This window comes from Equus caballus, chromosome 7 (genome assembly GCF_041296265.1).
Source record: "Equus caballus isolate H_3958 breed thoroughbred chromosome 7, TB-T2T, whole genome shotgun sequence".
Taxonomy (NCBI): domain Eukaryota; kingdom Metazoa; phylum Chordata; class Mammalia; order Perissodactyla; family Equidae; genus Equus; species Equus caballus.
The window spans coordinates 26544382-26563842 of record NC_091690.1 but is presented as its reverse complement, the minus strand read 5'-3'; the positions used below and the strand labels follow the sequence as shown (position 1 = coordinate 26563842).

The window sequence follows — 19461 nt, the reverse complement described above, 5'->3', positions numbered from 1 at the left end:
TCAAGACTTCACGCACCTGTTTAATGACAGTGGCCATAGAGGTAACAATAACAAAAGTAAGTAACAGTAATTGTGCCGACAGCAGGACAGTGCATTTTACATAACAACCAGTTTCTTGTCTGGGTAGGCTTGGGGATGGGTGGAGAAGGAGAGGGCTGCCTCAGACCCTTTCCTCCCTCCACTCCAGCCCTTTGTGGTCTGGGCTCTCACCAGAGAGTCTATTCCATTCAGTAGAGGGGGAGAGTTCCTTCTTGGCTTAGCAATGCCTTCTGAGACCTCTGCCCAGAGGCTAGTCAGTTCAGTGGGCTGGGTCTCTCTCCTTGGGATGCTGGGAGCACCAGGGGGTGGCTGAGCTGGGGCTGTTGACTTCTTCTTGGGTGCCTGTGGGCTGTGGGGTCTCTTATAGGAATGGAGGCCCTTTGCTGCGACAAGAAATGCTGAGCCTCTGGGCAGAGAGGTGTGCCCAAAGGGACTCTTGCTCGGTATCTGACTTCTGGGGGGTCCTCTAGGCAGTGAGGAAGCAGTTTCCCGCACTGCAGGGGGCAGCAGCATCATGGCTCAGCCTGGAATGAGAGACCGACAAAAAGAGAGTCAGATGATTTGAAATTGGACAAAGTGGTGATGTGTGCAAAATTCACCTTCCTTTTCTGAAGCTCTTTGCTCCTCTCTCTGCCCTCTCGGGAAGTCTCATAAGCCTTCTCACCCTCTTTCTTATCAGAGTCTGTTCTCTGGAAAGTATCTGGTAGTCTTATTCAGCCAGAGAACAGAGAATGGTAAAGCTGAGTGTTTCACTCCCTAAGGAGTTTGCATTTAAGGGGAATCTCTGATCTAAGGAATTTCACCTCTCCTGGTAGAATCCCAGGCACTCACTGGTAGGGAAAATTATTTGGGATGTAAAGGGTTGTCTCAGAGCCATTTAAATCAAACCCAGGGATGATTTGGTACCCTCAGGGGAGAGGAAGAGAGGGAGGCCACAACAGGCAGGGCAAACAGGCTCACCTTTCGGACGTTGTAGATCCAGTTGAGAAAGGCTGTGACCTTGGTGTATACTCCTGGGGTACCTGGGCCCCCACAGCCGTGGCCCCAGCTCACGATGCCCACCACTTGCCACTGGCCAGACTGATACATCAGGGGCCCACCACTGTCACCCTGTGAGAGGCCAGAACAGGGGCTGCTGGAGAGGGCAGGCAGGGGCGGGGTGGAGGAGGGGCTCCCCTTTCTCCTCTCCCTGCATTGGCCCGTCCCTTCTCCTGTGCTCCCCCAGCACTCTCTGCTGGTCTGCCCTCACCCCCTCTGCTCATGCTGTTCCTACAGCCTGGAATGCCCTTTCCTTTGGGGGCAAAAGCGTTCTGTCCGCATTCAAATAAGTTGCAGGCATGCTGTTAGACCTCTCTTGGAGATCCACAGCTCACATAGCAAATTAAGGGCTCTAAGGGGTTCTGTAGGAAGAAGCCTGGTGAACTCTTTTCAACCTAGTATTTCCCAAACTTATTTAACCACTTGTGGAGTGCCTACTTCATGCAAGGCACTGTTCTAGACAACTGGGATTCAATCAATGAAAAGAACAAAGATCCCTGCCCTCAAGGAGCTTAGAATCAAATGGAGAAGAGAGGGAATGAGAGAGAGAGAGAGAGAGAGAGAGAGAGAGGATAAGCAAGCAAATAAGACAGACAAGAAAATGTCAGATAGTGACAAGGGCACTTATTTAGTGTCCTTCTTACCAGCTCCTGTAGCCACCGAGGCTTCTTCTCTCACAACTCACTAACCATAGCCCAACTGTCTGTCTATGCATCCCCACCGCCACCGCTGTGAGCTCCCTGAGGGAAGACACTGTCCCAAAGCCCAGCATTTATCTGGCATTCAAGAGACGACTAAGAGATTCCTCTTGAGTGAAAGAATTTAATGACTGAGAATGTGGGTGGGAGTAGAGTTAGGGGTTTTAAGGAGAATGGCTTGGAAGATCCTCTGGGGGTGGGAGGAAGTGAGAACGTATTTAGGGATTGGTCAGTAGGGACAGGGTGAGAGGACATTGCACCAGGACTCATCTAGCATTAGATGCGTTTTCTCTAGTATAGCTGAACAGCTTAAGGACAGTTACAGAGAAAACAGACCCGGGGTTCTTGCCCTCAAGGAATTCTTACTCCAATAGATGATGGGAAGCAGGGGCGGGTGGGGAGGGTAACATCATCTTTGTATGTGAAATATACATTTGAAATCTTTCTGCTTGTCTCCATCCATCCATCCATCCATCGATCCTTATATCTTTATCTGACTATAATCCTTCCTTCCCTCCTTCTCGCCCTTCCTCCCTTCATCACACATGGAATGCCTTCCAAATGCCAGACTTCATGTGGGACATTCAGTCTTTAGACTTTCATCTCTCTCTAGGACCCACATCCCTATGCATAGCATTCCCTCATGATCCTTGGAGGCCTCACCTGGCAGGTGTCCACACCGCCCTCCATGATGCCTGCACACAGCATCTCCTCGGTAACTTCCCCCTGGTACGCATCCTCGGCGTTGCATCGAGCGCTGTCAATCACCTGGACTGACGCCTGCAGCAGCGTGTCAGACATCTTCCCTGAGAGGTTGAAAACACACTCACATTCCCAGTCTTGCCTTCTACCCCCAGCCCAGGATAATTCTCTGGGTTGCCAGGCACCTTGGTGCTTGGACCTCCAGGATGGGTTTTTCTGCAGGATGGTCCTCCTTCCCACCACCTCTGAGAACTGCTCCCTCAGCCCTGTAATCCTGAGCCCAGGACTTACCTCCATCCTGCTCTGTAAAGCCCCACCCGATGACCCACAGTGGGGTGGCTGGAGCGAGCTTCTCATCAGAGAAGGGCAGGCAGATGGGCCTGACTGTGCCTGCGAGGAGCAGAGACGAAGAGGAGACTCAAGGCTCAGGAGAGCCTGGTGGCTAAGCCTTCTGAAAGGGCTGACACCAGGATTTCTATAACACACATTCCATTGGATGTTAATAGAAGCAGCACGGGAAAAAGGGTTCTGTGCTCAAATAAGTTTAGAAAATGTGAGTTAAACACAATATATTAAATTTTAAAAATTATCTAAAGATTAAAAAATTCTCATATCTTTAATATACTAATGTGCTCCAAGAAGAGAGCTATAGAATAAAAATATTTCCCAAACTTATTTGAGAATAGGCCCCTCTTTTCCCCCAAGAGACCAGAGTCCCATGGAACCAACAGTTGGAAATGCTGACCTAAATACTACCCAATATAAGCACAAGTCATCTGACAGAGCTGTTCAAAGATTCTAGATGCTGCTGCCTCAACAGTCATGAGAACCTTGCTCCTGGAAGAGGGCCAACAGGCACAATGACCCCTTGGTGGGGATATTGTGCAGGCTGTTGGCATGAGTTGGGAGTGGAGGATGGACGAGATGATCTTTTAGATCCCTCACAACTCCAAGACTGGATGAACCTATGCTCCCCATGGGAAGAACAGATCTCAGAAGAATCTCTGGCAGGGGAGGGGGTGGGGGATTAGCTGACAGCTAGAGGAGGCCTTATGGCTTCAGTGATTTTAGGCTGATATGTTTGCTGGAAACAGATGGGCAGCTGAGGTCTTGAGAGAAGAAGTAATGAGCCTAAGGCCACCTAGTGGCAGAGTGGGAGTATAACCTGACCTCAGGGGCTCCGTGCCCAGGTGCCACTTCTCACCTGAGAATGTGAGTGGGAACTGCAGCTTCACGAGGGCAATGTCATTCTCTTTGGGGTATGTGATGTTGAGCTCGGTGACGAAGATCTTGGCCACAGGCAGAGATGGGAAGTTGCCCAGTTTGTCTGAGCCGGCCCTCACTTTCCAGTTGGACACGTCGAGATGCTTCCTGGGGCAGAAACAGCAGGGCTCAGGCCTGAGCCAAGTTTGAGGAGGCTTTGCCAAAGGCTGGGCTCCCCAGGGCCCTGGGGATTGGGGTGCTGGATGTCCCTGCCTTAGGAGGTCATGATGGTGGGGGCAGATGTGGTGGAGAAGGGGCAGTCTGAGGAATCACCTACCACAGGCCAAATTCTAAAAGGGGATTTGATCCTTTTTCCGCAGTGAAACCTGCCCAAGGAAACTTCTAACTGGAGGGCTGGGAAAGGGGTAGTTCCTAAGGCCTGAGCTCTGGGGCCCTGGTGCTCCCCCCTCCAGTGCTTTTTATTGTCTGTGCTACTCATGTGGTCCTTGTATTGTGGTCAGTTATGCATCGTACTTGTCTTTCTTCCTCCCAACACCAGACACAACTTAGTGTGCAGGGGTGGTTTTCCAGGAAAGGATTTATAGCTTTTGTCAGATTCTCAAGAAAGATTAAGCATCAATGGCTTAGACTGTAAGTTCCTCTAAGGTAGTGATGGGGTCTAATGCATATAGGCACAGAGCATGGTGCTTGGTACCTAGGAGGTACTCATTAGATGTTGAATGAATGAAGGAATGAAAGTGAAGAGGGCCTGAGAGTGGTCCTTCCCCAGAGGTATGGGCAGCCCTCTTTACACTGGCCTGTAAGGGAATCTCTACTTTTTCAAAATAAGTTTCTGGACATAATGAGGGAGTGGCAGTGACTCTAGACCTTGGAACCACTTCCTAGCAAACTGGCAAAGAGGGAGAGAGTTCCCGGGACTCCAGGTAGCTGAGAAGAGCTCTCGTGGCATGAGTGATATGGGAATAGAGTGAGGACCCTGAGTATCTGATGCCTTTCCACCTGGAAGAGGTCAAGCTTAGTGACCACCCCTCTCTGCTCAGACCCCCGATGCCTAACAGAGGATATCATGTCCAGGGTCTCATTGGGGTGGCCACACCACGGCACATGGCCTTTAGGGGGAGAGTGGAGGAGGGGGGGAGGCATCAGAACACAAGTCGGGAGACAGGGGACCCAGGCACTCCAGCCCCTCCATGGCTTTGACCCCTCAGTGTGGGTCTCACCTGAAGCAGTGGGCTGCCGTGAGGATCCAGTGGGGGTCCAGGATGCTCCCCCCACAGATGTGTTGTTTGTTGTACTGGATGCTGACCTGCCAAGGCCAAGAATCCACAGAGGCCGTCTCTCCGCCAACCACCCGAGGGGCCTTCAGGCTCTCCCCACAGGCTGGAGGGAGTAGGAAGGAGGGAGAAAGCAGGAGTCAGGCTTTTGGGGGAGGGGGCTGCCTCCCCTTAGAGCCCAAAGTCTATCCTGAGCAGGGCCCTTATGATCGGGACCCAGGGGGTGAGGAGGACCAGGCCAGTTTCAAATTATTCACAGGGAGCTATTGAGTGTCCCAGACCACAGGCTTTCCCCTAATCTTCCTCTCCTTTTTCCAGCTCTGGATGTGTTTAGGAGTTTATGTTGTGAACATGGGCATGTCCATTGTGCTGGGAATTCATGACCTTCAAACCAAACAATGATGCAGGATTACAAAAGTCCTGCCCAGGTGGAGTGTCCTCAGTCTTTCCTGCTGAGTAACAGTAAACGGACGCCCACAGGCTGCTTTGGGAGCGGGAAGTGGGAAGAGAGTTCCAGAAACTGGATCTTCCCATTCTGAACTCACCTTTCTCCAAATTGCTTCCCCCCTTCTGAGCGAGTCTCCCAGTTGGACACCCTGTTCCCTCTTTCACAACCCACTGTCCTGGCTTTCATATCTGACCCTCCAACTCTTACGAAAACCTTCAGTTCCGTCTCCTCGCCCTGTTCTCAGAGTCTCCAAGGCTTCTGGCCATCACTGCCACCATGGTGGTTCCAAGGGGGAAAGGCTACCACCCTTCCTGGGCCTAGGCTAGCCATCTAATTCCAAACACTGCTTCCTACACGTCAGCTCATTCACTCAAAGCCCCATAGCATCCCTCTTTGTCTGTAGGAGTTGAAACTCCTCCTGCTGGCAGCCTTCTGCTGTCTTTATGTAAAATTTCTGTCTAGCCAAATCGATCTGCTTGCAGCTCCCTAAAAAGTCATTCTGTTTTTGCTCAGGGAAGCCCTTGTCCCTGAGATGCTGTCTCTTCTCCTGTTTATCTAAATCATTGATTCAGTCAGCAAATTTGAATTGAGTGTCTGCTGCGTTCAGGGATGCCAGGAAGAGAGTGGTGGACAAGACAGGAAGATAGACTGGTCTCTCCCCTCCTGGAACCTACAGGTCCTTCTTCAGTGTTTGGCCTGGGTACCACCTCCAGGCCACCCAATCCCTGGGGATTTTCCTCTCTTGGAATTTCCATAGCCTGCCCTGGGTCTTGGCCAGCTTCATTGTTGTCATGGTTCAGTCTTGTCTTCCCAGTGAGACTGAAGCTTCCTCAAGGGAGGGTCAGTGACTTAAGCCTCTTTGTGACTTCAGTGCTATTCAGTGCAGCACATCAGATGATGTGACCGTTCATTGACTGGCCACCATGTGTCAGCCCCACACACTAGGTATTATGGGGGTCACATGATAATGACTAAAAGCCTTAACATCCACCAGGGAAGCCTATATACTGCTAAACGGAAGGCAGTGATGGTGACCTTCTTCCTCTTGGGCCTTCCAACTTCTGACCACCCTTCCGGGCTCTGCTCCGTTCTCCTCACATGAGGCTGGTGGGATGAGCTGGGTCACAGTACTTGTTTGCTCTTCTGCCCTCCTCCCTTAGAGCTGGAGGGTCCCTGGGATGGACTAAAGGGTTTCTTGGGAAGATGAACCTCAGAGAGGTCAGGTGAATTACTCAAGGTCACCCTAGACGCCAGTGGGACTGGTGCTCAGGTCTTCTGCCCTTGTGCAACTCTCTCTGCAACATGTCAGCTGTGACTATCACTCAGTTTGGCCCTTCCCACATGTGGCCTTGCATCTCTCTCTTCGCTCAGTCATAAGCTCCTGAGGATAGTAGCCAATTCTTTTACTCGTCTGGTATTTCCTACTTTCAAGCAGCACCTGGCAGTGCTAGACACATTCTAATTGTTCAATGAATCTTTGCTAAACTGAATGTTGGATAACTGAGCTGGGTGTGACAAAGGAGGGTATGTGGGCCCTGACCAGGGGTGGCAGGGGGTGGAGACCCAGTCCCGCCCTTTCCAGTTTTCCTACTCTCTCTCCCAGGTCTCCACTCAGCTTGCAGGGCTGTGTGCTGATAGGAGGGAGTTCTTAAAGTCAACCACTTGAAGAAGCATTGACCTATAAGCCCAAGGCCCAAAGAATAAGGTTGGGCCAAAGCAGAGCGAAACTTGGAGTCTGAGAGATTTAAGAATGTGGATGTAGGTCTTTCTCCCTGCTCATGGCTGGCCCAGGCCCCAAACCGTCCGAGATGGGGCATACTCACCAAGGCAGTGCAGGGAAACCAGGGCGCCTGACAGACACGGTCTGGAAGGGAGACAGAGGGGCCCTGTGGTTTCCGCTTCTCCCTTGGCCGGAAGGCAGGGACTCAGGACTCCTGGTACTATTGATTCAAGTTCCCTCCCAACACCCGGGAAATCTGGCAGCTGTGTAGTGGGGACCACGTAGAAACTGCATTACCACTCGGTTCAGTTTGATTCAGTTCGACTAGATTCAACACCCCTACTGATAAGCATCTACTATGTGCTGGACCCTGTCTGAGTCAGAGCCCAACCCGGCTCTTGGCAGCCTGAGATGGAAGAGGGCAGAGCCTGGAACAGTGTCTGTTGCGCTGCAGGCTTTCCAAACAGAACAGGATTTCCATGGAATTCCAGGCAAACGATCATTCTGTTCCCACTCCTGTCATCTCCAAGATTTACTGTTTGATGAATAAGCAGCCCTCAGCAGCATTCCTGAATGCCAAGAAGCCAGCATCCTCTCTGAGCCACTCTGCTGCCGGGTGACAGTTTCACTTAGATGTTCTTCTCTAACACAGGTGGTGAGGCCTAGGAACAGGCCATTGCCAAGGGCTATGTGCTCTCTTCCCTGGAGAGCTGGGAGTGTGGACAGCCTTACTCTGGCCTGGGTGAGTGGCGGGGAAGGACCAAGTGGCCTTTGGAATTTTGCCTATTGGGCTTAATAGGGTATATAAGGCTGTAGGAAAAAATTTGGTTTTACTATTTGACTGATGAAAAGGTCACCAAAGCGTGGACAGCACATTTTGTCCATTGTATTAAAAAAAGAGTCAACACAGAAAACCTCTCGGAAATGAGATTCTTTAGCTCTTGCTATGTAATGCTCTTCCTGGCTAGGAGTTCTTCCTGTTGTCTGCCTTACTTTCCTCTTGCTGTAGATGCCTGTTCAGGGTGAGCCTGCCTGCAGCCCTGATGGCAGCCCCCACGTGTGAGCCTTTTGTGAGCCGGAGGGTGTCCTCTCACTTACCCACTTGAGTTTCGCACCTGGAGCTCCTGGCTGTTCCCGGTGATTTTAACAACGTCCAGCTCTTGGTCTGGGCCAATCTCCACAGCTCTGAAGGTGGGTTTGCTGCTCGTGTAGGGAGGAAGAGAGAGATGTGAGCTGGGGCAGGAGTTTAGAACAAGATGGTGGGAGTAGTCCCCTCTCCCAGGAGATGGGGTGGCACAGAATGTCCGGTGGGGCACCGCAGGGGAGTGGAGGCGCTCTTCGTCAGTGAGGGTGCTGCCTGCTTTGCCATATAATAAGCGGCACCCCCTTGGCACCCCAGGCCTCAGCTCTAGGCACAGTGCTGACATGGCCCTGCTTTCTTGGGCAGGGAAGCCTGGCCCAGAACCCAGAGCCCTGGAGAAATTTTAGGGATACTCTTTCCTAGCTCCCAGCTCTGTCCCTATTTCAAATGTACCAGCAGCTCCTTCTGGGTCACCGTGAGAGGAACAAGGAGGCAAAGGAGCCCTGGTTAGCACCCCCTTCGCCTTGGAGGGAACTGGACTGTGGATATTTGGTTCTTCAAACAAGGCATCTGGTCTGAATTCGGTAGTGGGGGTACCTTTATGGTCCCCTTGGAGATAGGACAGGACCAGATGTGTCTTCCCATGCGTCCAGACAAACATTTCTCTCACTTGGACTGCCCTCCCTCTTTCTCTCCGCTAATCCATGTTTGTCTTCTTTCAGACCTTGGGTTTGTCTTCCCTCCTCCAGGAAGCCTTCCCTGGTTAATCTTATCTTTCTGATTGTTCCTTTACTGAATCTGCCTCTTTCCCTTCTCTCCCATCCTTCCGTAAGCAGTCATGTTAGCACGAGCTCTGCATGCAGGGCTCCAGTCAACCTGAGGCACTGGCTCACTGGCATGTTCTCACATTCCCAACCGAGAATCTGGCACTAGCTGGTGGACCCTTGCCCTGCACCTGGAGGACGGGAGTCTAGCAGTGCTGAGTTCTGTGTTAAGAGCCCTCAAGACGGACGTTCTTGTCCTGGTTCTGACACTATCTTGACGTGTAACCCTGGCAGATCACACTCCTTCTCTGGGTCTCTCTAAGCCTTGGTTTCCCCCTCTATAACATGATGGGGGCACAAGATGATCTCTAGAACTCCTCCTATCTTGAACCATGAACGGTTTTGTGGTCCTGGGACAAGACGGGGCTCCTATTCAGGTGGAGGAAGGAAGCAGAGACATCTGAGACCCAGAAGGAGGGACAGGGATGGAAATGGACAGTGCCAGGAAAGTTCACCTCCGCTCAGTAATTACATCCTGATGAGTAATTCTGACCAGCTTTGATTATGGAGAGCTCAAGAGCCAGATGGTTTGGTGCCTTAGTGAGCTCCGGAAGGACAGAAAGTCCAGGAGCCTTTTACCTTAAGAACCCCTGGAGACACCCTGGTTTCGTAATCAAGCCGCAGCCTGCTGTGCTGGGTATTGCTGAGGCTGCAGCTGGCTGGACTGCAGGGGGGAGGAGGGGCAGGCTGCAGCCAGGGGGCTGGGCTGGGGTGGTTGCTGGAGGAGGGAAGAATAGCAGGTGCGGGGCGTGGGGCGTGGCTGCCCCCCCCCCCCCCCCGCCCCCGCCCGCTGTCCTTGAAAATGAAGGCAGTGGGGCGTCCTCTCCCGAGGCCACTGGGAGTTGCACCCCATGGAGAATAGAGAGCCACAGAATCCTAAGGGGGTCAAAGGGGTCTGATGGAGCAGTAATGGCTGCTTGGAGCATTTAATGAAAAAGGGTCTTGAGGTTGCGTTAGGGATCCATGGGTGAGAGTTCTGCGATTGATTGATGATGTCTGCTTAGTATTTATCAGTTCTGTCTAGTCGCTGGGTCCAGTTTCTCAGAATCTTGAAGACGTTTGGGAGGGAGAGGTTATTCCATTCTGCAACTGAATGCATGGGTTCTTCCATCCTCTCCAGTTAGGCTTTCTGACTGACCAACTGTCTCCCCACCTCCCCCTCCCGCCGCCCCCTCTCCAGTCTTTTATAGATGAATCCTTGGGAGAAGAGAGAATTACCCAAACTGGAAACAGAGATGCCACTGAATCTCTGATGCCCAGGAATTAGGGGGTCTTGGGCACCAATTCTACGCCTCTTTCTCCCAGCTACTACCCACGAAAGTTACTCTCTCTGGATCTGTTTCTGAAGCGGAGATAATAAGAGCTACCTTTTTGGTTTTCGCTAAGATTGGATGAACATAAACACATAACACTAATTACCCTTATTATAATTACATACTTTTTCATCCGCTGAAGATTTGGAACTGCTTTTGAAATTTGCTGAGAGAGCTGAGATTGCTGATGGGACCTCAATGAAATGAAGTTCATTTAAACTAAATTTTAACCAACGGGACCTTGAATAAGTAAATAAGACTTGTGTTCTGGTACAAGGATGGCTTCTTGCAAAGCCGAGGAGTGAGGATTGAGGAGTAAAGGAAAAGAGAGGCTTGCCAAGGAGCTAGAACTCTGTGTGGGGCGTGGGTTGGGGGCGCACCTTCTCTCACTGGGTCTTCATAGTCATCCTATGAGGCTGGCAGTACTTTCCCCAATTAACTCTTGAGGAAAGTGAGCCTTAGGAGGTTTAACTTTGTGTTGCTTGTAAGTGAAAGCACTCGGATTCAAAAGTAGTTCTGTCTGACTCCTAAACCAATATTTTTAGGAAAGAAGGAAGAAGAGGGAAAGAGGAAGGAAGAAAGAGGAGAGAGGAGGTCGTAGGGCCTCCGGAGGCTTGGGCTGGGTACCTGTCATAGCCCATCTGCCCGCAGGCTGTCTGAGCCAGAGCTTCAGTGAAGTTGTCAAAACAGGCGGAGGCCCAGTTCCTTGTGGCCGGGTCCAGCACCTGCAGGGTGGATCGGTCCTTGGAGAGGCGGACTGGGGAGGGTGGAACCGGGGTCAGCTCAGGGCAGGGGCCCATCTGGCCCATGTCCCTCGGGATTTGTCATGAGACCAGCCCAAGCTCCCCCCACCCAGAACTGGGGAGCAGCACAGAACACCAACCCCTGCAACCTCAAAGGAAGTTCCGCCATTTGGCTTTGCCTGATTGAGTCTCATTTTGACGGCAGCTAGGGTGACCAAGCGTCCTGGGGACAATCTCCATTTTGACCTGTTGCCCTGGCACAGTTATTAATAGCTCCCCCTTTTGCTCTTATAGTATCAGTTTTGATGATATATTATACAGCTCCCCTACCATGGTCCACACAGCTCGCCCAGCCTGGGGAAACTTCTCAACGAGGGACCTGGCTCCTTCTCCATATAAGGTCAGAGCTGGGACGTGGAGTGAGAAGTACTATTGGCAGTAGCATGGTAGGTGCCCATAGGCAGGGACTTTTTATTTAAAAAAAAAGCAAAAAGACAGGAAGTCACTCAGCCCCGCCCTTCAAAAGTCCCCATCACCCATGTCCTGGGCTATCTTTCCTCTTCAGAGCCCAGGTGCTAGATGGATCAAGCTGGGCTAGCCCAGTCCAAGAAAGAACATCTTAGAAACATCTCCTATCCCTTTGAAGGACGTAGCTCAGTCATGTTACATAGCATGTTACAGTAAACACTTATCTAGTGAACAGAGGTAGCAGTAGCTGGCTGATGGCCTTACAATTACTTTTCTAGTCCCATTGAAATCACAGATTTCATAGAAAGGAGGGAACTTCCCAAGGTCATCCAATCCAGCCCTCTGCCTCAGTTCCTCAGTTCCACCCAAGTCCTGTGGGAACAGGGCATGCTCATTTACAATTTCCTGTCCCCTCTGGTTCACATTTGTTCATCAAATGTTCACTGAGTGTTTGCTACATGTTAAGTCCTGGGGATCTAGTAGGCGAGAGTGGTCCTGTTCTCAAGAATCTTACAACAGGGATGGAAACTGAGAAGTCAGTTTGCAGATGCTCGCAATGGACCAAGGGGACCTGAGCTGGTATCCTGCTGTGCCCGCTGCCCTGATCCCTCAGCCTCTGCACTCACCTGTCGCTGGAGGCCCGTGGGGGAAGTTCTCGACGCAGTGCTGCTCATCCTCCCCAGAGGCACAGTCGGGTTGGCCGTCACACACCTGCCTCCTCGGGATGAAGTGGAGGGGCTGCCCACAGAGGAAGTAGGATCTGTCCAGGATCTCCTTGACTGGAAGGCAGGGGCAGGGAGGGCTGGCGGTCAAGCAGACAGCCCAGGGGCGGGAGAGGCTGTGTTTCCCTGAAAATACTCCTGGCTTGGAGACAGGCAGATGTGGGCTCCAGGCCCAGTTATGCCACTTAGTAGCTGGTGTATTTGGTCCTGAGCCTCAGGTTTTTTAATCTGTGAAATGGAGATAATAACACCTGTTCCATACCTACAAGATGGCTGAGGGGTTAAGCAACATAATGCGTGGGAGAAATTTAGAAACAGCCCCACTAGCCTCTTACCCCCAGGTTCTGGCACGGTGCCTCTGGTAACGGAGGAGACAACGCCGGGCCTGGAGCCCGAGACCTGAGTGCTGGCTCTGCCACCAGCTGTGACTTCAGACCAATCACTTCCCCTTTCTGGGCCTCAGTTTCCTCACCTGTACTGTGAGATGATGCTACCACCATACAGGGTTGTTGAGACATTTTGTGAGCTGGCGGTTGTAAAAGTGTCTTGTAACTATCCAGGGCAGTTCTAGAGTTAGCTGTTTTTGTCTGGGGTTGAAAGGCCCAATAAGAGGTTGATGTTTTATTTTGTTTTGTCTTCTGCCTGGCGCCTTCACATTCTGTTGCTCCTTTGCTGTCTTGGGTGATGGGAATGAGTCTAGTGTTTTTAACGCCTCAGGGAGCAGATATCTTAACGCTTTTCCAAACTCTCCTGGTGGGAAAACTCCTCCATCTTAAGTGAGCTCTCCCCTGGCCTGAAGCTCCTTCTGCAGTCCAGCATCCCTTCCCCGGCCCTAAGAGAGGTGGTAGTGAGACTGAAGATGCCCCACTCGTCACTGCCGAGAGCTTTCGTACATTGCCTCACGCAACCCTGACGACAACTTTAGGAGGCAAGCATTGTTATTAACTCACATTACAAGTAGGGAAACTGAGGTTTAGAGTTAGGGTCTATTTCCAAGGCCACACAGCACTTAGAGCCAGGATTTCAGTCAGGGTCTGTCCGGCTCCAAAGCTCCTCGCTGCCCCTCCACACCTTCCCTGAAGGAGCTCGAGATGTCCTCTGCTGGCCCTGCTGCTCCTGGTTTGAGTGAAGCCAGGGAGAAGGAGCAGGTCAGCTGTTTCCTAGAGCTTCAGGGCTTGGTTCATGGTCAGGAGCTGGGGTCATTGCGGCCTCCTGGGACAAAGCCAGGGCACAGTGTCACCAGTCAAGACCCCAGAAGCCAAAAGGTTGAGGGATCCTCACCCACGCTGAGGGCTCAGGTTACCTCCTCTGGTTGAGGAACCTGGGGGCCCAGGGCATGGAAGCCACACAAGGCCTCCTGGGACAGAGAGAGCCCACCTCTAAATTGTGCACTAGTGCCCACCCTGGCTTCCCTGATGAGTTTGGCCTCTTCTCTCTCCACTGTGGCAGGACGTCGGCTCAGAGAAAGCAAGCTCATCTTAGTATCAGTCTGAACAAAACAGGCTTAGGCTGGCAAATCTGCTGTTGCTGATGCCACCAGCTTCTTCCCGACCTTTGGGCCAGCCAAGGTCAAGAAGAAATAATTTGGGGTTATCTGCACTTCACACTCCTGCGGGCTCTCAGGCATCTGGATGTGTCTGCATTTCCACCGCCACAAGATGGAAATGGACCTGCTCAATCAGGGGTTTGCGGGCCGATCCCAGCTCTGTCCCCCAGGGCCACACCTCCTCTCTGCCTCAAAGCTCAATTGGAGAATCAGAGGCTAGACTAGATTATCTCTGAGTGTTCTCCAACGAGAACTGCTGGTGGACAGGCCACCACCATTACGAGTGCACCCTGCATGATGATCCACACTTTTGCACAAACTGGTTTTTATCCAGGTACTTTATACACATTATCTCGTTGGTTCTCTGTTATGCCTCTGAGGGAGGGAGGCTGTTTTACAGATGAGGAGACTGAGGTTAAGAGAGGTTGAGGGACTTACCCAAGGTCACACAGCAGCAAGGGGCCGTGCCAGGATCCCCATCCCAGGTGTCCTGATCCCTAGTCTGGTCCCCTCTGCCCTACTCCCTCTGCGAAAGCTGTGGTCATTAACCTGCTGGGACTCTAGGGGAGATGAAGGCAAGGACTTAATCACAGGATGCGGGAGCTGAAAGGGAGGGACTGTGGGAATGGCTGGCCGTTCAGTTTACTCCTCTTTGTCACAGTGGCCTGCCCAAGCTCACACAGGGCCTCAGGCACTGGCCACAGTGAAGGCAGAGCTGAAGGTGGGGAGGGGTGCTCTCTGCCTGGGCAGTCTTCCCTGATGCCTCCTCTCTGTATCCCCTCCTCATGAGCAAGAGTGCTCCCTGCTCTTCCAGACAGTAGGCTGCTCCATCCCCTTAGCTTTCAGGCTGCCGACCTGGGAAGGAGGAGGCAGGAGGCGTGCCTGTGCGGGTTTGTAATGTGTGCAACTGTGCTCTCCCTGTAGGAGAAATCATCTGGGATAGAGCCATCTGGGATAGATGGGCGCTGAGTTCATCTCCGCCTTTCACTCTTAGAAGGCTCCCTTCGAAGCAGGGGGTGGATACAAAGCTTCATGCAGATCACCTGCCTGTGACCCTGCTGGGTGGGAGGGTGGAGGGTGAGGGTGGGCTCTGAGGGGAGGTGGGGGAGTGGGTGAGCGGAGGGTTTGGGAGGCGTGAGATGCTACTTATTAGGAGATAAGGGTAGGGGTGCCACTTACTGAGGGAGTGAGGGCAGGGGTGGGGGCTGCCACTTACTGAGGACAGCCACGGTGACGATGATCGCCAGGCTCAGCAGTGCCGCGATGATGGGGATCCCCACCTTTTTGAAGGTCTCCAGGGGAGTGCGGGGTTTGCGCAGGGGGGTGACATCTGTGAGGCAGAGGGGAAGAGCCTGCAGTCAGCGCTCGGAGACTGTCCCTGCCAAGGCCCGCAGCTCCCTGCTCTCTGGCCTCAGAGGCTGAGCCACCGGAGTGGTTTGGGGACAGTTTTGGTTGGTGCGGGGGGGGGGGGGGGGTCTTCCTGCAGTCGCGGCTTAGCTTCATCAGCACACAGTCACCCCATCTCCTTTCGCTTACTCAGGCTTGTCCCTTTCACAAGGGCTGCTTGAATGAGCCTCCAGCCTATGCACCTTCCCCTTGTCTTGACTTAACCTGCTCCGGGAGGTTTTACCCTGTCCAGCCCGACCTGCATCTGCTCCGGGAGAGCTGTGTAGCCATTCACTTCACTGTCATTTATCCTCTTTCCTGACTTATCTTTTGATTAGACTATAAGCTCGAGGAGGGCAGGGGCCTCCAGCACAGCATGTGTTTAGTAGAGGCGTAATAAATACTTGTGAATGAATGCGTCCTAACGGCCCCCATCTCCAACTCAATTCAACAAACAGCAGGTCGCTGGAATGGTCCTTGTCTTTAAGGAGATTACAGTTTGGGGGGAAGAGGCAAACTGGGACACAGTCACCAGTCCCACTAGGTGGGAGATGACAGGTGTTATAATAGAGACACCCTCAAAGCACTTACATGTGCTTCTGTAGGTGGAGATGGGGGCGGGGGAGGAGCGGGACCAGCTTAGCAAAGCCCTGGGGGTGGGGTGCTGGGAGCTCCGGCGTGCCTGGATGTAAGGTGGGTACAAGCTTGCTGTGGAGGCAGGACTGGCAGTGGGCTTGTGGAGGGTCTTGAATACCGTGCTGGGAGTTTGGATTTTACCCTGAAGGCAGTGGGGAGCCATGGAAAGCTTTTGAGCAGCAGAGAGACACAATCACATTAATATTTAGAAAGATGAATCTTCATCAGGGAGGAGATGGATTGGAATAACAGAGCCTGGGGTTAGGGAGACTCGGGGGGAGCTTACTGATGCCTAAAACAGAGATAATAATCACTTTATTGTCCATTTCCATGGTTATCCAAGGAGACGGGACCAGGGCAAGGCTTTGAAAAGTTCAAACTCCCAGGAAGCATTAGGGATAGGCTCTATTGCGTCCCTGCTCATTGCAGGCAGAAAGCTCAGAGGTGTCCCCGGGCCTTCTCCTCCAGAGAGGCTGGGGCAGGAATTATAGCAATGTTGAGAATCCCTAGCAAGCAATAGGCTGGCTCTCTGCCCCTCACCTCGGTGAGGCAGGCTGGCTCACCTCCTTCAAATCCTTCTCCAATCCTCACCTTCTTAGTGAGGCCTTCCTTGACCTCCTATTTAAAATGCAATCTTCCAACAGAACCTATGCTCCTTCTATGTTTTATTTTTCTCCAGAGCACTTATCGCCTCTAAGCTACCTTATATTTTACAAATTTTGCACATTTTCTGTCCGCTCCCATCCCTGCCTGAAATGAGGTCTCCATTGAAGATGGGGATTTTTGTCTGCTTTGTTCGCTGCTGAGTGCCCGCTGCCTAGAACAGTGCCTGGCCCGCACATATTTGGGCCCTCCACAAATATTTGTCGAATGAATAAATGAATTGCTCTTTGCTTGTTCTCTTCATCACATCGTTTCCATCTTTCTGGCAGGTCTCATTTTATTCTGCCTCGAATGATGGCTGGCTATGTGTCTGTCTCTATCCATCTCCCCAGCTCTTCAAAAGCAGAGAATGGCGCTCTGCCAGAGACAGGTGCCCACTAAGTGCTGATGTCATCAAATCTGTTGATAAGGAAACATGTGTTTCCGAAAAAGGAGCCTTTAAACCTCAGACCCAGAGCTCAGGCCCTGGGGATGTGGGCTGATATCGCCTGTTATTATCATGACATGGCACGGAGTAGATTATCAACAGTACAGCAGATATTGTTTTTAAAGTTCAACGGTCAATGTTCAAAACTGTCCTCTTTTCTCTGGACGTGGACATGGTGACGTTTTGTTTGTTCATTCACGTATGATTTATTTCTTGAGCAACGACCTCTGGGGACACGAGGTTGGCTTGTTTTCTCGGAGGTGAATGACCTGTTAGGAGCCCCTTGATGGGTTCCCCAGTCCAGGGCCCGACGTCTCTGCCTCCCTGATATTCTCGGGGAGAGCATCATCGTGAAGGGAAGGGTTTTCTTGCTTTATTGTCTCATACCTAGTTTGAGTTAATGAGCCCACTGAGCTAGGAGTGGCCTCCCTGGCTGCCAGTCTCCCTTCCTCCAGCCTGTCCTGCCCACAGCTGCCAGACAGAGCTTCCCAACAGATTGCTTTCATCCCCTCACTTCCCCACACGAGAACTCTCGAGGGCTCCCCGTGACTTCCATCGCTGGACTACCCTCTTCCCTGGGCTTTCAAAGTCCGTGTAATTTGGCCTCATTCTCTAGCCAGATGGGCTTCCTACTGCTAGTCCTTGCCAACCCCCAGTTCTACACAGGCGGGTTCCCTCCCTCGTCCTTTGACACCTCGTATTCCTTCTTACGTCTGAATCTTGGCCCCTGCTCTTCCCTCCACCATGAGACTCTCCTCGCTTCCTTCTGTTTTGTGGTAGTTTACTCCTGCAGGGCCTTGTTAGTTTTCCTGACCCATGACGCTATCCCTGATCACTTGGCACTGATCTGTCCCTCCCGAGCTCCCTTCACACAGGGCATTAGTAGCAAATTTAACCTGTTTTCTAGTTTGGCGGTTCTCAGGCTTCCTCACGTGGTGGAGCACTTGGATGTCTGGCGTTCTTAGGGGACGTGATGGCCTACTGATAGATTCAATTCCAAAGTATAAACGAGGCATCGTTGTACAGCTGAAGATTATGTTGTTTGTGATCATTATTAACTCATGACCTTGAAATAGATAAGCTGTCAAAGTAACTGGGATTGGTCATTTTCTTATTGATCTGTCATGTTAATTTGTTCCTTGCTCACTGGTTTTGCTGATCCAGCAGGCTATCAGAAGTAGGTATTAATGGTTTAAGAAAATGGGAGGGAAAAAACCCCTTTAATTTGGGAATGTTCTATTAACTTGTTTTTCTCCTGTAAATCAGGCAATCACAGCCATTTTCTATTCTACCAGTGAAAACTCCCTTGTCCACTTCTCCTGGGCAGCATGGTGAGGCTGCAAACTCCACGAGGGGAGGGACTTTGCTGTCTTATTTGCTGCTACAGCCCAGCATCCAGCTCAGGCCTGGCACGCGGCAGGCACTCACAGTGTTGTTCAATGAATGAGAGACTGAGTAACTGAATGAATAAAGTGGAGAATCTCTGCTCTTGGGGTCTTAGGTTTGCCGGTCCTATTTCCCCAGAGACCACGCTGCCTAGTTCTGGAGTGAATCCTGGAACTTACAGTTGCTCGATAAATGTTTGTTGAATGATGGGTGGGTGGGTAGATGGATCGCTCCCACGGCATTTAGCACTTGGTAGTGGTGGTGAGGGCCATGCGAGAAGGGTTTAGTACCTACTTGGTAACTGATTGAAACTCAGGGGCTAGTGTAGAGAAAGGAAAGCTGGATCTGAGCTCACCAAAGCTGTTCAGGGGTTGATCACTGCCAGGATCCTGTAATTGAAGGAAAAACAGTCAGTGAGTTGAGTAAGGGAACCTCTAAGGCTGGGGCTAAGGCCTGGGGGATGCCCTTTGTTCTTGTCTGCATTTCCATCTTCCAGCTGAGTCTAAGTTGAGGGGCTCTGTGATAGCCAAATAATTGGTTCAAAATATATAATTCAGCTATGCATCTATATGACCTGGTGCAGTTAGTTTATTAATTGTAGCAACGAGTTAGCTGTTGTAGAACGGACTGGTTGTTGGCTTGTTTGTGTGAATTGCTGAGTTTCTCGAGATGATTCTGCTCTACTGTCTGTTTTTGTCAATCATTTGTCTACTTTTACAGTTGTTGTAGTTCTATAAAAACTCGAACAGGCACTTTACAAAAGGGGATACTCCAGTGGCCAATAAGTGCCAAAAGATGCTTAATATCATTGCTCATCAGGCAAATGCAAATTCAAACCACAATGAGATATCTCACCACAGATGTCAGAATGGCTAAAATTAAAATTAAAAAGACGGATAATACTAAGTGTTGATGAAGATGTGGAGAAACTGGAACTCTCATACGTTGTTAGTGGAAGTATAAATTGGTACAAATACTTTGGAAAATGGTTTGACTGAATCTACTAAAGCTAAACATATGACTTTTCTATGATTCTATAACCCAGGAATTATAGCCAAGGGAAATGAGTGCATATGTTTAGCAAAAATCCTCTACATAGGTGTTTGTAGTAGCTTCATTCACA

At 51.2% G+C, this 19461-nt stretch overlaps 1 protein-coding gene across 6 annotated transcripts in view; it reads right to left on the bottom strand.

Moving 5' to 3' along the window:
* The window catches only part of TMPRSS4 (transmembrane serine protease 4), a 34091-nt gene continuing 14630 nt past the window's right edge, over positions 1-19461 (bottom strand). For 2 of the 6 annotated variants that reach the window (XM_005611606.4, XM_070272849.1), the window contains exons 2-13: positions 18694-18727; positions 15057-15170; positions 12199-12351; positions 10989-11118; positions 8242-8343; positions 7247-7287; positions 4922-5081; positions 3682-3848; positions 2769-2867; positions 2439-2581; positions 1000-1149; positions 1-563 (exon numbers count right to left, since the gene is read on the bottom strand). In XM_005611606.4, coding sequence (XP_005611663.3) covers positions 552-563; positions 1000-1149; positions 2439-2581; positions 2769-2867; positions 3682-3848; positions 4922-5081; positions 7247-7287; positions 8242-8343; positions 10989-11118; positions 12199-12351; positions 15057-15170; positions 18694-18727 — 1305 coding nt within the window. In that variant the 3' untranslated portion in view covers positions 1-551. Of the gene's footprint in view, positions 564-999; positions 1150-2438; positions 2582-2768; positions 2868-3681; positions 3849-4921; positions 5082-7246; positions 7288-8241; positions 8344-10988; positions 11119-12198; positions 12523-15056; positions 15171-17848; positions 17929-18693; positions 18728-19461 lie in introns of those variants that run through there. The other 4 variants (XM_070272850.1, XM_070272852.1, XM_070272853.1 and 1 more) reach the window with 3 other exon arrangements.